Below are 14,737 nucleotides of genomic sequence, written 5' to 3'. Positions count from 1 at the left end.
TTTATGGGCATGGTGGAAGATGTTTGCGACTCGGTCCCTGCACTGAAGCTTTGCTTTGCAGGGACCTGATTTCAGATTATTTAATGTAAAAAGTATATGTAATGTTTATTTTTTCGAAATAAATGAATGAATTGAATTGAATGAATTATATGTTTGCTGCCTTTATCAGATTTAAACTTATGGAGTGATTCAAATTATTTATTGATAATAAATATATTTTCATGACTCACAACACCGTATAACATCAACAAAAGCAAACAAAGGCAAAACACCAAAATGTTTTTTTACACAAAAGATATGGTGTACGGGGATATCTATTCTGACACATTGATAACATATTTATGAGATTGTTTAAATATTAAAATAATTTGTCAATTATTCAGCTTTTTAGGGACTTATGTCCTTACAAGCCACTAGTGATATTTATTTAAGTAAATAAAATAGGTATGTTGAGCTTTAGCTTATGTTCTTTATTTTCACACCTATTAATAATTGCTGCGGCACACGTGATGCGCTAATATTTTGGAAATAATAAAAACTAACACTTTTAACTGAACTATAATTTTATTGATGTAAATATGAACAAATTGTATCAGTGGACTGTATAGTGAAACTACAATAAATGAATGTCTATATCGAAACTGATTTGGTTGTAAACTAAATGTGAATTTAAGAATATTAAGAAGCTGAAAGAAAGCAATGTTACTCGGCCGAACACGACAATCTCTAGGCTAGACCCTACTAATCATATTGACCACAGACCACCCTTAACCCACGGTCCTAGATAGCAATTCTAAAGACAAATAGAAAGGTAGTTTATGTGACTGTATTAGTTCTTTACGCAGAAGGACGGTCTCAACTGCTTTGTTAAGAAGCCGACTTGCCCTAGCAGAACGAATGAGTGGTTTATGCGATCGTAAACAACTCTAGATGTTTGACAATATTTGAAATTTAGAAACGTAACTATCTTCTAAAAACATAAATATAAAGACACACAACAAATGAATTAGATACACTCTCCCCAACAATGATTGTTTCAAGCAAAAATACTCATAAATAAAAAACAAATTTTTGAATGAATAGTATACAAGTATTTGCCAAAATCGTGTACGCCATCTTTAATTTTGGACTTCCGAGACTCCGATTTCTTTATACCGTTTCCCTAGTAAAACCACACAATTCTTAGTCAAAATAACCAATTAAACAATTTAAAGCAATTTTTTTAGGGTTGTCTTACGGATTTACTCGACTATATTCAAATCTTTGAATTATGTTTCAATTGTTTACTTATTAGTTCAGTATATTTTGAAAACACATAAATTGATGTTGCTGACAAATGCTGTGAATACAATTCAGTGACACAAGAACAAAAAATCTATGTAAATAATACCCCCGCCGCAGCAAGCCTGCAGTCTAAGCGAATTTCCATTTACCCGGTTCGTTCGATTTTTACTAAAATATTCCCACAAAATTGTCAGATTTATTTTCAATTTCTAAATACCATTAATTTTAGTGAGTACTTAGGTTTGCTGCTATGGGCAAGATATGAGGTGTGATTTTTATTGAAATGTTGATAACTATGTTGATATCTTAGTATGAAATAAACAAAATTGCCAAATTTGATTAAAATATGTCCATAAACAACCAAACTACAACAGTTTATTTATCCTCCATAAGAATAACATGGGAATGTCAAATTTACAATTTTTAAAATTATCTCCAAACCGTTGGGCATACAACAACTCTTCAATATACGAGTACAAAATTATTTATTTTTTCAGCACTACAATATGGTTTGGAGAGAAATTAAAAAAAAATTGTGTTTTGGGGTCAAAAATAGGAAAAATCAATTTTCGCCCCATAAAACTGGTTAGCAAACTCGTTCGAATAAACGTAGGTTTACACGTTTGTGCCAAAATGTCATCAAAATCGGATCATTTTTGCTCTAGTTATCCTCAAAACGATAACGTAAATCGGTTCCGGGTCTAGTCTTACCATGTTACATGTGTCTTACCATGAGACCTAGGGTGAATTTTTGCTTAGTCCCTATATGGGAAATTCGCTAAAATTAGAGTTTTGTCTGTACACTGCTTAGAATCGTAAATGTTTCGGTTAGTTTCATCGTATGGAACGAGTATTACGATAGGAAAGCCATAACGCGTGCTATCTCAATTTCTGTATAAAAAGGATTAGGTGTAAGGTTATAATACCCCCGCCGCAGCAAACCTGCAGACTAAGCGAATTTCCAATTGACTGATTGGATTTACACTGAAATGTCTACTTAAAAATATAACATTTATTCTCTATTTAAATAGAATTAGTTTAACTAGTACTTAGGTTTGCTGCATCAGGGAGGGTAAAACTGTTTTTTTTTTGTAAAACGTTAATAGTTAGTAAGAAATAAAAATATTTTCCAAATTTGATCAAAATATGTTCATAAACAAGCAAACTACAACAATTTACTTATTCTCCATAAGAATAACATGGGAATTTTAAATTTACAATTTTTTGGAATTTTCTTTGTAGCCATTAGGCGCATAATAACGCTTCAATATACTAAATTATTTGTTTTTTTAAGCTCTACAAAATGGTTTGGAAAGAAATTGCTAAATTTTATGTTTTTTGGGTCAAAAATGGGAAAAACCTATTTTTACCCCATAAAACCCCCCGTAAACCCCCGTTCCCATTTTCCGATCATGCTGGATCGCGAACTCGTTCGAATAAACGTAGGTTTACACGTTTGTACCAAATTTTATCAAAATCGGATCATTTTTGCTCGAGTTATCGTGCTAACGGACACACATATATATATATGGCCTAAGAGCCGAAACATGTAAGTTTATTCAATAAATTAATAACTTTAAAAAAAGGGTACTAAATGTTTAATTATTTATTTCATTTATTAATATATATATATGAATTTGAACGGATGGTGTTTTTGGCCTCTAGGGGCTTTAAAATGAAAAAAATCGGTCCCGCGTCCAGGTCTTACCATGAGTACTACGGTAATAGCTTATTCCCTATATGGGAAATTCGCTAAAAAGTACAAACAAAGAAACAGCCAAGAATAAATTATTCACAAACACAATTGTAGCGTATTACAATGTAAATGATCACTGTTTTACAGGGTTTTGCCCGTGGTCTGTGTGTACTGTTATCCAAGTGACAGCCGGTCTATGTGTAAGATTCAAATGTATACTTCGGTCCGTGGCAATGACCGCGGCACGTGTTAAACGTGTCGACATTTTAGATGAGTGCGGTAACGCCAAATCCTGAACATATAAATCAACAAATCCTAAATTAACACATAGACCTATTCACGTTTTAAATTTAAATTGAAGATTCCACAACATTTTAGAGTTTAAAGATTTGTCTAACCCTTCTAAAATGTTAACATTAAAAATTTGGACGTCCACGGGGAGTAACCAGAGATGACTAGGCCTGCGTGTTAGGTACTGCAATTGGGTTATTAGAAATTATAGATAAAACATAGTCTCTTAGCTATTAACCTACAAAATCAGAGTAGGTAGTTTAGGTGTGGTTGAAAGAACTGGGCACTGGGAGGCAAAACGCGATAATTCCTCGGACGATTCGGTAACGGGGATATTCCCCGCGAGCCGGGTAGATGCAGGGAGACGTCCGCTCAATTACCCACCCGAACCAGTTTTGTCCGCCTCACGCACTGTCCGCCTCAAGCACGTCCGGGGGAAACACGGCACCGACTGCCAGACGCTTGGGGTAGCGACTGGTGTGGCTTGGGGTAGCGACAGGTGTGTCGAGGTCACGCGTCTGACAGAATTTTTTACAGACATACATGTAGTTTCTCAGAGTAAATAAGTAAAGAAGCTGAACTATTTATTTTACTTTTGCTTAAGCGTCGTAAACGTAGACGAAAAAAGTATTGGGAGGCAATCCGTTACTAAAATTCCGGTTTTCAGTTTTTATATGATGATTTCAGAGATTACGACAAGATGTATTTTGGTTGTTTCCAGGAGACGAAACGTTCTTTTTATAACCTTTTAGGAAGAATATAAGGCGACTTATCCGTATCGCATAGGAAAATGAATAATTTTATTTCAGCTAAGGAGAGGCTAGCACTTACCTTAAATTAAATATTATAATGGTTTTGATTTGATTTAATCATAATATTAATACTGTATTAGCAGCAAAACTCGGTGTTGCCCGGGTCAACATTGTATTCACAATAATGGTAATAATTGAGTAATAATACAGCCAGTATCTTGAACTTAACTGATTCAAATGGTTAACATCTCGAATGAAAGCCTTTGTTTTGAAGGGTAGGCCTATCAAAATATAAAAAAAATATAAATCATTTATTCCAGACAAAAAATATGTTACAAAAATTATAATATACATATAAAGGATGGTCCCCACATAGGCAAAGCCTGTGCGTGCGGAACGAGTTGTATCAGTCCATTTAATACAGAATCGTTGATGTCCATTCAACTTATAATCAATTTACAATACTTTATACTACTCTACATACCAATACATAATTAAAAAGGAAAAACACTTTCACCAGGGGGCTACAGCAGATAACTTAACTTAAAACATATTTTAAGACTAAGACATGTAGAATAACTAAAATTGGAGTTACGTAAGTGCAATTGTAGGTAAGTGTTAAAATAATTATTATTATTGTTGATTCGTGATTCAGTAGCGTATACGTCCGATATTAATAATTAATAGGTCAAAATTAAAGCTGACATTTCACTGAATGTTCTTAGACCAAAACATATAGGATAATGTAGTCAGAACTGGCGAGATACGGCTTTAATTGAAGTAAGAATTTGATAAAAAAATCTGATTTATTTTTTTGTCGAATGATACAGTAGATATATGAATGATGATGCTTGGTGGCGAATCTGTTCGTGAAATTAAGACCAAAATTATGAACATCGGTCAGGTAGAAGAGCCGAACCGACTCGGAAAAGAAAACCAATATTTATTGATATATAGGTAATATAATTAAATAAAATGATGAAACAAAAATCAGTACTGAGGCGAGGGCAGAGAGTAGGGTCCGCTGTGGCCCGCGACTGTGGCCGCGCGTAATAAACAGCATATGATAACATGGCCCGCTGGTGGTGCGACAGTCGCGTGGGCTCGCGACTAGTAGCGAGGGTGCGCGACTGGAGTGGCCAGTCGCGGCGACTGTCGCGTGCCTCGCCACCGCAGTCGCGTCGCTTAATAAGCGCCATATAATAACATGGCCCGCTAAATGTGGCCTTTGAGCAGTCGCGGTCGCGCGCCACTCGAGTGGCCGCGCATAATAAGGCTCTAAGACACGTGGTTGTGTTTTTAAAACCCCACAGGATTCATATACTAACTAAAGGACCCATGCTAATCCGCAGCGAGCGTTGAAATAAATATCATATACGAGAAATAATTAAATTAATTTTTTTTAATTGAGTAATACAGATTCTTGAAGATAACTAAATCAAGTGATCAATAGCTCAAATTAAAGCCCTTAATTTACTGATTATTTTGAAAATCTTTATAAATATTTATTTGTTGAAAATAACATCAACAAGAGCAAACAAAGACAAACAACACACTATTTTTTACACAAAAGATGTGTTGTACTGGGATATCCCGGGATATCCATCCTGACACATGAATAATTTGATTCTGAGTTTGTTTAAATAAATATTACAATACAGTAATTTGTTTTACAATTTGTGCCTCCTAGGTCAACTCCACTTCCCCCTGTGTTTCTGTAAACAAGCTCTGCTCTGACGTCACTCTCCAAGATGAAGGTCCGTTAACTGCCTTCAGTGCCTCGTTTGTTCACTTAACTTGTTTTTGTACTGAAAGAAAAAGAACTTTTCTTCTTTTACTTCTCTGTCTAAACTAAACGTATTTTCTAGTTTGGGCTTCTCGAATCTCGGTTTTCTGAAATTAACTTAAATTATTTTGTATTTGTAAACAAAAAACTTAAATCAATCTCATTTCGAATGTTGGTTATGGACAGTACCGTTTCTTTGCATTTCATAAGGTTTGTTGTACTGGTTTCATGGACCTTATGAAATTTGTTGTCAGATCTGAGGATAAGGAGGTGTCAATTTTGCCTGAAATTACTGAAACAGCATCTCCCATGAATTCTGAGGAGAGATTGAGGTAAGAGTGTTTTTAGGCCTTGCCTAGGACTGTCTGTAAAAATATAGCCTACTACGCCTATCAATGGGTAATTATTCCGTATAGGTGCCTCCAAACGAATTTTTAATTTTGATATCTTACTTTATAGGTTTTTACCTCCTGAATCCGGTAATTGTTTAGATGAGGGTGACCAAGCGTTCTATAGTAAGTTATATATCATTAGAAACTAGATTTTTACCTGAAAATAATGGTGCAAAAATGTTTCTGCTGCCACAAAAACTGAATTTATTACGATTTTTTGAAGTTTTTTTTAATGTTTTCTTAGGTACAGTAGGCCTACGTTGAATCTGCACTTCGTTTACACTGTAAAATCAAAGATAATAACCCAAGTCACTTATTGATTAATTATATTCCATTTGAAATTAAATATTACCCTCACAAACCACACTTAGAAAGGTAAATACGTTAATTTAAGCAGGCTATTATGTTATATTCATTTAAATTTAATTAAGATTTAAAATAAACCCCTCACGGGCGGACATATTTAATCTGGATCCGGACTAATGGAAATGGACTGGGCTGGATTATGAATTATGATCATGAAAAATGAAGAAGGCATCAAGAAATAAATTTTTGTTCTCTTCGCTTCACCGAGTGGCTAAGCTACGGTTTTGACCATGTAGCCGTTATGTTCCATTATGATAATAGTGTAGTGGCAGAATTAACCAACCCTACACTAGCCAATATGTTTAATCTATGACCAAACCATTAACAAAACTACTAAACTTAAAAGTAGATTTCCACTCTAGGCCTACATGTGTCATGAATCAGCTGAAGACAACTTTCAGAGTGATTGATTTTGGCCACACCAGAGTGTGTTGATGTTTTTTAATTCAACTTAGCCTAAAATTTAATTTTCACCAGCTTGTTGAAATATTCAAACTAGGGCAAAATACTGACCGTGCTATTAATCAGGTAAATTGATTAATACTTATGATATATCATTCAAAACATTCCTATCACTGAGAGCTATGTCTACAACCAGTCTAGCTCTAATTTGTGTGGCCAACACCAATCGTGTGATAATTGAAGCCATTAACGTTACTACAGAATAGGAAATGTAGTATTTAGTAAGTCATCTCTTACCAAATCTTGTTGAATTAGGTAAAGCCTAATGTAATAATTAAGTTAGTTACCTTAGAGCTCAGGGGGGTAGAGACTCGCTGCCGCAACCCAAAAGTGGTGGATCCTCTGATTTAAATTTGGATATTTGGTTTTGAACAGATATTCGCCCAAATACCCCACAAAATGAGTGCGTTTACGTCCGTAACGGGGTATTTTGTCCTTTACACCTCGCCAGGTTCTTTCTATTGTGTTAGTGTGGGCGTGCGTATGTGGGTTCACAAACTCTATGGAATGGTTAACGGTTTCGTGTAAAAACCCCTCGTTTTCCAAACAGTCATACGCACGCCAACAATCGCTAATTATTTTGGTTCCTGGCAAGATATGCCTTTTAATAATAGCTAATAACGTGTCCCTGTCTCGTTTGTCCACTGGCACTAAAAAGGTTTCCTTTGTCGTTCTATCAATCCCCCCAAACACCCATTGCCCCTCTACCAATCGTCCTCTGTTATATTTCCGCTTACCGAACTTTGCTTCGTCAATCTCAACCATGTGACCAACACCGCCTAATCTAATATCACCGTTGGCCACGTGATCTACAAACACTTCCCTGCAAAAACTGTACCAATCAACTATGCTACTTGAAGACAACCCAAAATTATGCCTCAGAAATGTCTGTCGTGGCGGTGGAACACATAATATGGTTGCTACAATATAAAAAATGTCAGGCAACGAAAGTTTGGCCCTTTCAAAAAAGGTTCCTTTTCTAGCACTCGCAATAAATCTACACTTAACTTTCTTTGCGTTTAATCTTGGAGCGTATCTTTTCCCACACCTAAATTTAAAATCCCCTTCCAAATCGTTCACCACCAACTCATTACCGCACAAAGGATTGCCGCAACGTCTGGTACGGCTGTAAACCCCGTGATCAACGTAAAATTGTAAAATATTAAATTCGTCTTTCCTTATTGATTCAACATAGCTCATTTCACAACCTAAACAACCACCTGCCATCTAAACTTCACATAAATATATAAAAATTAAATTTAAGAAATTAATCCATAATCCTTCACACTTCCTACCTATATCTCAAAAACTGGTGAAATAATGCGGAATGATTTAATAGGTCAGATTAATGCTAAACAATGGTTAATTTTCATCACCCGCGGAGTATCATTTATTCTAAACGCTGTTTCATAATAAACTGAATGTTACAAGCTGTAACTTGAAATGTTTTATTTACATTAGATTTGAATTTAGCAATCAGCTGATTTACTAATAATAGGTATTAGTTTGTAATTCATTATGGAAAAGGGCCTCTTTTCAAAGTAGTTTGGAATATAAATATTACCATGCATCCAAACCCTTTTAAATATACAACTGGATTATAATCAATGAGTGCTAATTAGTTCTTATTTATTTAGTGCTAACCTATTTGATTAGCCTTAAAAACTACCGTAATGAGACTTATTATATAAAATGTATAACCAACATATTGGCACTATTCTAACCTAACCTAACCCAACCAAACTTCTCGGACAGTTTAAAATTAGTTAATAAGTTGAAAAAGACATGTGAGGTTGGTAGGTTGGATGTTATGTGGACTCGTGACTGTATTAAGTCCTTTGAAGGTAGGTTAGATTAGGGAAGTTAAAGTTTAGGTTATAATGAATCGAGTTGTTGATTTATATTATCTCCAGACTGTTTATGCACTTTGTAAAAAGTACTACAAACACAATAAATAATGCGCAGCATTTTTGAAATTATTATTATTTATGTAGTACTTTTTACAAAGTGTATAAACAGTCTGGAGATAATATAAATCAACAACTCGATTCATTATAACCTAAACTTTACCTTCCTAATCTAACCTAACTTCAAAACACTTAATACAGTCACGAGTCCGCATTTTTAACACCCAACCTACCAACCTCACATGTCTAAATAAGAACTGAAGTAGTTCATAATCAACACTCAGTTGAATTTATAAATGCCTCTACCTCTTTGTCCTCTTTGCATAAACTTACTCTTTGTCATATTAGGTTTCTTCTTCTTCCCTAGACGATCCTTTCAATTTCAGTCACTCCGTTCGTTCATGTTCATGTTTGTGTTGGTCAGTCAATTCACAGCAAAGTTATGGCGACAGTGACGAGCCGACAAGAGGCATTACAGTAATAAACTTAAAAAAATCGTAGAAAATTCAGTTTTTGTGGAAGCAGAAAAATTTTTGCACCATTATTTTCAGGTAAAAATCTAGTTTCCAATGATATATAACTTACTATAGAACGCTTGGTCACCCTCATCTAAACAATTTCCCTGAATCCAAATATACCATTATTTTTCACAGCTGATGGATATTTTTCAATATTTCTCCATAATAATATACAACATTACAATAAACACGGTAGGATGGATGACATTTACAAGTGGATTTAACTATGGGTTAAGTAAGCCAACAGCTAGTAAGTTAATATTTAACCTAACCTAACCAAACCTCTAGAATGTAAGCAAACTCCTTTTAACGTCAGAAAAGGTATGTCAGGGTGGTAGATCGTGCTTTATATGAATTGGTGACTGCATCAAGTCCTTTGAAGGTAGGTTAGATTAGGAAGGTAAAGTTTAGGTTGTAATGTATTGAGTTGTTAGTTAAAGTCGCCTGCAGACTGTTTTTGTAAAATTAAAATCCAGAAAAAACACTTCAAATAACTACTTCAAAAATGCAACCCTGAGGTGGCCCCTCGGGCAGGTCCGAGGTTGGTCAGGGTGGAAGTCATCCGTGGTACTGGTATTGTCTCCAGATGTAGAGATGCCACAGTTAGGCTAAAGGAGAACAGGTCTCAGGCTGGTTTGCACGAAAGGCGTCAGGGGAAGGTTCAGCTTGTAAATATTTAGTTAGAATGTTATGTTTCAAACTGGCACTAAACTCCTCGTAAGAAAGTCCATTCCATGGCACTCTGAAGGCCCAGCATTGTTTGTAAGATATTATTTCTACCTGGGCTCCAGTGAGCCTATGAAATTTCACAATATTGGCTGCAAAATGTTCCACTGGTATTCCATCCCGCACACACCCCATGGACGAGCAGATTAATTTATAAAATCTCTTTAAGTCTTCAGTTAAATCTTCGAAAGCTGAATCATAATCTGGATATTTAGGTTTGGCATTAAACTTGTCTTTTGTAACAAGACCATAGACTCCAGCTCCACCTGGGACTTGTTGAAAGGCAAGATAGTCAAAGCAGTCAGAAGCAAGTGGTTTGCCAAAAAGTCTCTTAAAAGTTAACTGCCACACCAGCTGACATCTGTCTGTGTGCTCCAAAATCTTAAGTTTTAAATTTTAAAAAATCTACAGTATTAACTGCTATGCGGTAAAGATAATTGAAAAAAAAAAACATTTGCCCTATGAATATTAGCTTTTTTTAAGTTAACAGCCGACGCTAACATTCTACTCTAGCTTTTGGTATAATAATAGCTGTTAACCTTCCCTGTTTTTCGACACAAATTCAGCTTTTGGATGAAAATGAAATGACATACGTAGAATTTACTTATTTATACTATGTGTAATGCTATAACCATTGATACGTTTATTTAATCGGTAAGAAGATGAGAGTTTATTTAAATATAGGGTGGAGTGGGGTAAGTGTGACAGCGGGGTAAGTGTGATAGCCGGCCATCTTGTTTTTGGGAATCACTGAAAAAAATTGGTTTTGTCATAGAAATAATGTTTGACATATAAGGTATCTAGTTACATAGTTTTTTATCAATTTAGTAACTAGGTACTGTATATGTTGATTTTATTGGTTTTTATAAGTCCGACATTTTAGGTCAAAATCTAAGTTTGTTCGGAAATTTTGTTTAATTTGTAGTTATTTTAAATTTTGACAAATTTATATCAAACTCAGATTTTTTAAGAGCCTAAAAGCTAAACTTTTAGAAAAAAATATTTAAAACGTGTACAAATTTATTATTAAATTTAAAACCACATGTCACACTTACCCCGGAAATTTTCAATGGCTGGGGCAAGTGTGACACCGACACCCGGGGCAAGTGTGATCTGATGTAATCTGATGTTAATCTGTGTGATCTGATGCAAGTTTTTACAAATTTCCGCAGATTTGTACGTCTTTATTTCATTTGTAAATATCTCAAAAAGTAAGAATGATAGGGACTTAATCAAAATGTTCCTGAAAGAGCACTAACTGGGTATTTATCACAAATGCCCCATTTACCAATAAAAGAGATACAGAATTTTATAGAGGCCGCTATCACACTTGCCCCGACCCCATGGGGCAAGTGTGACAGCTGGCAGGCATTTTTTGTAAGTAAAAAAAATAGTGAAGGCATAAGTTTATCACATTGGTTTTTTTTTTACCAATAAAGATATTTCCAAAGATTAAGTATTAAAAATTTCAAGTTTCTAGCTTTAGAAATAACCGAGAAAAAAAATTGTAAAGATGAACTTTATGATTTTTAGGTCACACTTACCCCACTTCACCCTACCTACATAGTAAAATAATAGATGTTCTAATTTATTTTTTTGAGCAGTCTTTAAAATATTTAGTTTGTTTTAGTGAAATATAATTTGATATAACTAACAGCTGGTTGAATAAAAAATATTCTATAGATTTAGCCTATGAGGTAAGTTTATTTACTCTGAGATTTTGTCATTGATTATAGGAAATAAGTAAGATTCTATAACTATTGCTGGATACGAATCGAAGCTCACGAATCTTGAAAAGAAAGCTTATGAAAATTATTTTACTAATCGACTTTTTGAGGAAAGGATGGGGAAATAACAATGATCATATGTTTTAAGTCATCTTGGAAGCTTTTTTTTACTACCGTATCAATTTTGAACTGCTTAAACTATGCCTGAATTACTAATAGACACACTATATACAGTTTTAATGAGTTCAATGAGTTTTAATGAGCAGTTTTAGTGAGTCGGTGGCTCAGTCGGTAGCGTCGCGGACTACGGGCCCAAGGCAGCGATGTCGTGGGTTCGGATCCTGGTCACTGCCGATAACATTTTATCAGTACACTTCACCTTTGTACTGTACCGGCTCACTCCTTGCTTTGCTGTAAACGATCCACGCACGGGCGCTTAGCCTATGTGGACGGGCATATGCAAGGTTAAAAGAGGCCGCCAACCTCTTTAAAAAGAAAAAAAAAATGGTCTACTTGATTCCCGTACGTAGGGCGGGCCAACAGCTTGTATTAGGCTACAGTAATATTAAGCTCAGCTATTCTAATCTAACCTATCCTATCCTAACCCTACCTCACTCGTAATTTTCAAAATTCCATTTGATGACAGAAAATACATGTGAGGAAGATAGGTTGGACTTTATGTGGGTTCGTGACTGTATTAAGGGGGCCATTTACCAAAACATTAAAAATTTGTGAACATTTTTTGTAACTTATTGCATTTTTTTGTTGCTTGGTTATACTCTAGTATCTTACTTACACTTTAAAACAATTTTAGTCAAAAATAAAGCATGCAAATATTTTTTCCTATTTATTTCTTCATTTAGTAGCCTACGTAAGTCGTACACCCTCCACTCTATACCATGATTTAGCAATCCCTACTACACTGTTCTGATTGTTAGAAATTTGTTGCCAGCACTGCAAACTAACAGTTGGACTTTTCTACGTCAATCTTGAATCGTTTTATTATTTAGTCAATGGGGTTATTTCATGTTGAACATTCCTTCAACACAACAATAACTTTCAAATGAGAAGAAAAAACTTCATTATTTTTCCAGCCATTCTGAGTTCCATTCCTTTGATTTGCGCCATATCCTATGATTCTACTACTTATTATATGCTTAACACATTTTACTTTAAAATACACAAGTTTGCAAATTTCATAGTAAAACTATTGATTTCAACTTTCTAAGATGTTTCTAAAAGTCTGAATTATTATAGGTAACGTTATCCCTGGTTTTATAGTATACAGTCACAGCCACCTCTAATACAAGGCCGCGACGTTCGAACTGGCAACCCCGCATTCACCCGCCGCCTGAGTCCGGCACTCATGCTAGGCTATAAACATCAATGAGAGTACTGCTCTGTATCAATGAATGATAGTATTTAAATCACATATTTTAGTGGATTTTGGGGTATGGTAAAATATACAAATTAGAATCTAGGTTGTTTATTTAGTGAATAATTGCAACATACCACAATATGTATAAAACTAAATACCCCCGCCGCAGCAAACCTGCAGACTAAGCGAATTTCAACTTGTCTGATTACATTTTTACTAAAATATTTCCATAAATAAGACATATTATTCCCTATTTAAATAACATTAGGTTTAACAAGTGCTTAGGTTTGCTGCTACGGGGAAGGTAAAAAGTGTTTTTTGACCATACATCAATAGTATAGGATGAAATAAATAAATTTGCCAAATTTTATCAATATATACCCATAAACAAGTAAACTACAACAATTTTCATTTTCTCCATAAGAATAACATGGGAATTTTTAATTAGACTATTTTTGATTTTTCTCCGTGACCGTTAGGCATACAACAGCGCTTCAATATACTAAATTATTTCTTTTTTTAAGCTCTACAAAATGTTTTAGAAAGAAATCGCAAAATTTTTTGTTTTTAGGTTCAAAAATAGGAAAAACCCATTTTTACCCCATAAAAACCCCCATAATCCCCCGTTCCCATGGTCCGATTATGCTGGATCGCGAACTCGTTCGAATAAACGTAGGTTTACACGTTTGTGCCAAATTTCATCAAAATCGGATCATTTTTGCTCGAGTTATCGCGCTAACGGACACATATATATATATATATAAATATAGGGTGTCCCACGAAGGGGTTTAAACGTTTGATTTTATATTACGCGCCCATTCATGCACCGAACTCCTTGAAACTTTACACAGTTTACAAAGTAGGTTCTAAAAATATTCTGGAATAATTTCAAATCCCTAACATTAGTAGAAACAAAATGGTGGCATATTGAAAAACGTTACTTAAAAACGTTAAAAAAGGTATTTTTGGTGTTATAAAATATTTTTATTGTTACTTTCCAGGGCAATATGACTTTTAAATTATAAAAAAATAGAACATAGCCAAATGGAAAACTAAAAATAAATCAAATAACGAATAAATAATAATAATAAATAAATAACTAATAATAAATCATGAAAGTAGTTTTAATAGAAAGCACATTGGTAAATTTGTCAATAAGCCACCATTTTCTTTCTACTAAGGTTAGGGAGTTGAAATTTTTCCAGAATATTTTTAGAGCCTACTTTGTAAACTGTGTAAAGTTTAAAAAAGTTCGGTGCATGAATGGGCATGTAATATAAAATCAAACGTTTAAACCCCTTCGTGGGACACCCGGTATATATATCTAATATATAAAATTCTCGTGTCACAGTGTTTGTCTGCAAACTCCTCCGGAACGACTTCACCGATCGTTATGAAATTTGGTGTGTAAATTCTGTAGGTATGCGAATCGGACGTAAACTATTTCCCGTT

The 14,737-nt window shown here is 34.5% G+C and overlaps 2 protein-coding genes across 10 annotated transcripts in view; one reads left to right on the top strand and one right to left on the bottom strand.

Annotated features, from left to right (window-relative positions):
• LOC128985814 (bolA-like protein 1) overlaps positions 1–14,737 on the bottom strand; it is a 113,153-nt gene that overhangs the window by 30,226 nt on the left and 68,190 nt on the right. Inside the window, exon 1 of one of the 7 annotated variants that reach the window (XM_054405717.1) lies at positions 6,359–6,470. The exons of the other annotated variants lie outside the window; for them this stretch is intronic. The gene's annotated coding sequence lies outside the window, so the exon portion shown is untranslated. Of the gene's footprint in view, positions 1–6,358; positions 6,471–14,737 lie in introns of those variants that run through there. 7 annotated transcript variants of the gene reach the window in all.
• Positions 5,834–14,737, top strand: part of LOC128985811 (peroxiredoxin-4-like) — a 39,316-nt gene continuing 30,412 nt past the window's right edge. Inside the window, exon 1 of one of the 3 annotated variants that reach the window (XM_054405702.1) lies at positions 5,834–6,141. Coding sequence is in view for 2 of the 3 variants with exons in the window: in XM_054405700.1 (XP_054261675.1) it covers positions 6,038–6,141 (104 nt within the window). In the remaining variant the exon portion in view is untranslated. The remainder of the gene's footprint in view (positions 6,142–14,737) is intronic. The other 2 variants (XM_054405700.1, XM_054405699.1) reach the window with 2 other exon arrangements.

The sequence above is a fragment of the Macrosteles quadrilineatus genome, unplaced genomic scaffold (genome assembly GCF_028750875.1).
Source record: "Macrosteles quadrilineatus isolate MER2022 unplaced genomic scaffold, UCM_ALF_1.0 Scaffold_2__2_contigs__length_208266976, whole genome shotgun sequence".
In the NCBI taxonomy this organism is placed as follows: domain Eukaryota; kingdom Metazoa; phylum Arthropoda; class Insecta; order Hemiptera; family Cicadellidae; genus Macrosteles; species Macrosteles quadrilineatus.
Note: the sequence above shows the minus strand (reverse complement) of the source record. Positions and strands in the feature narration are given on the sequence as shown.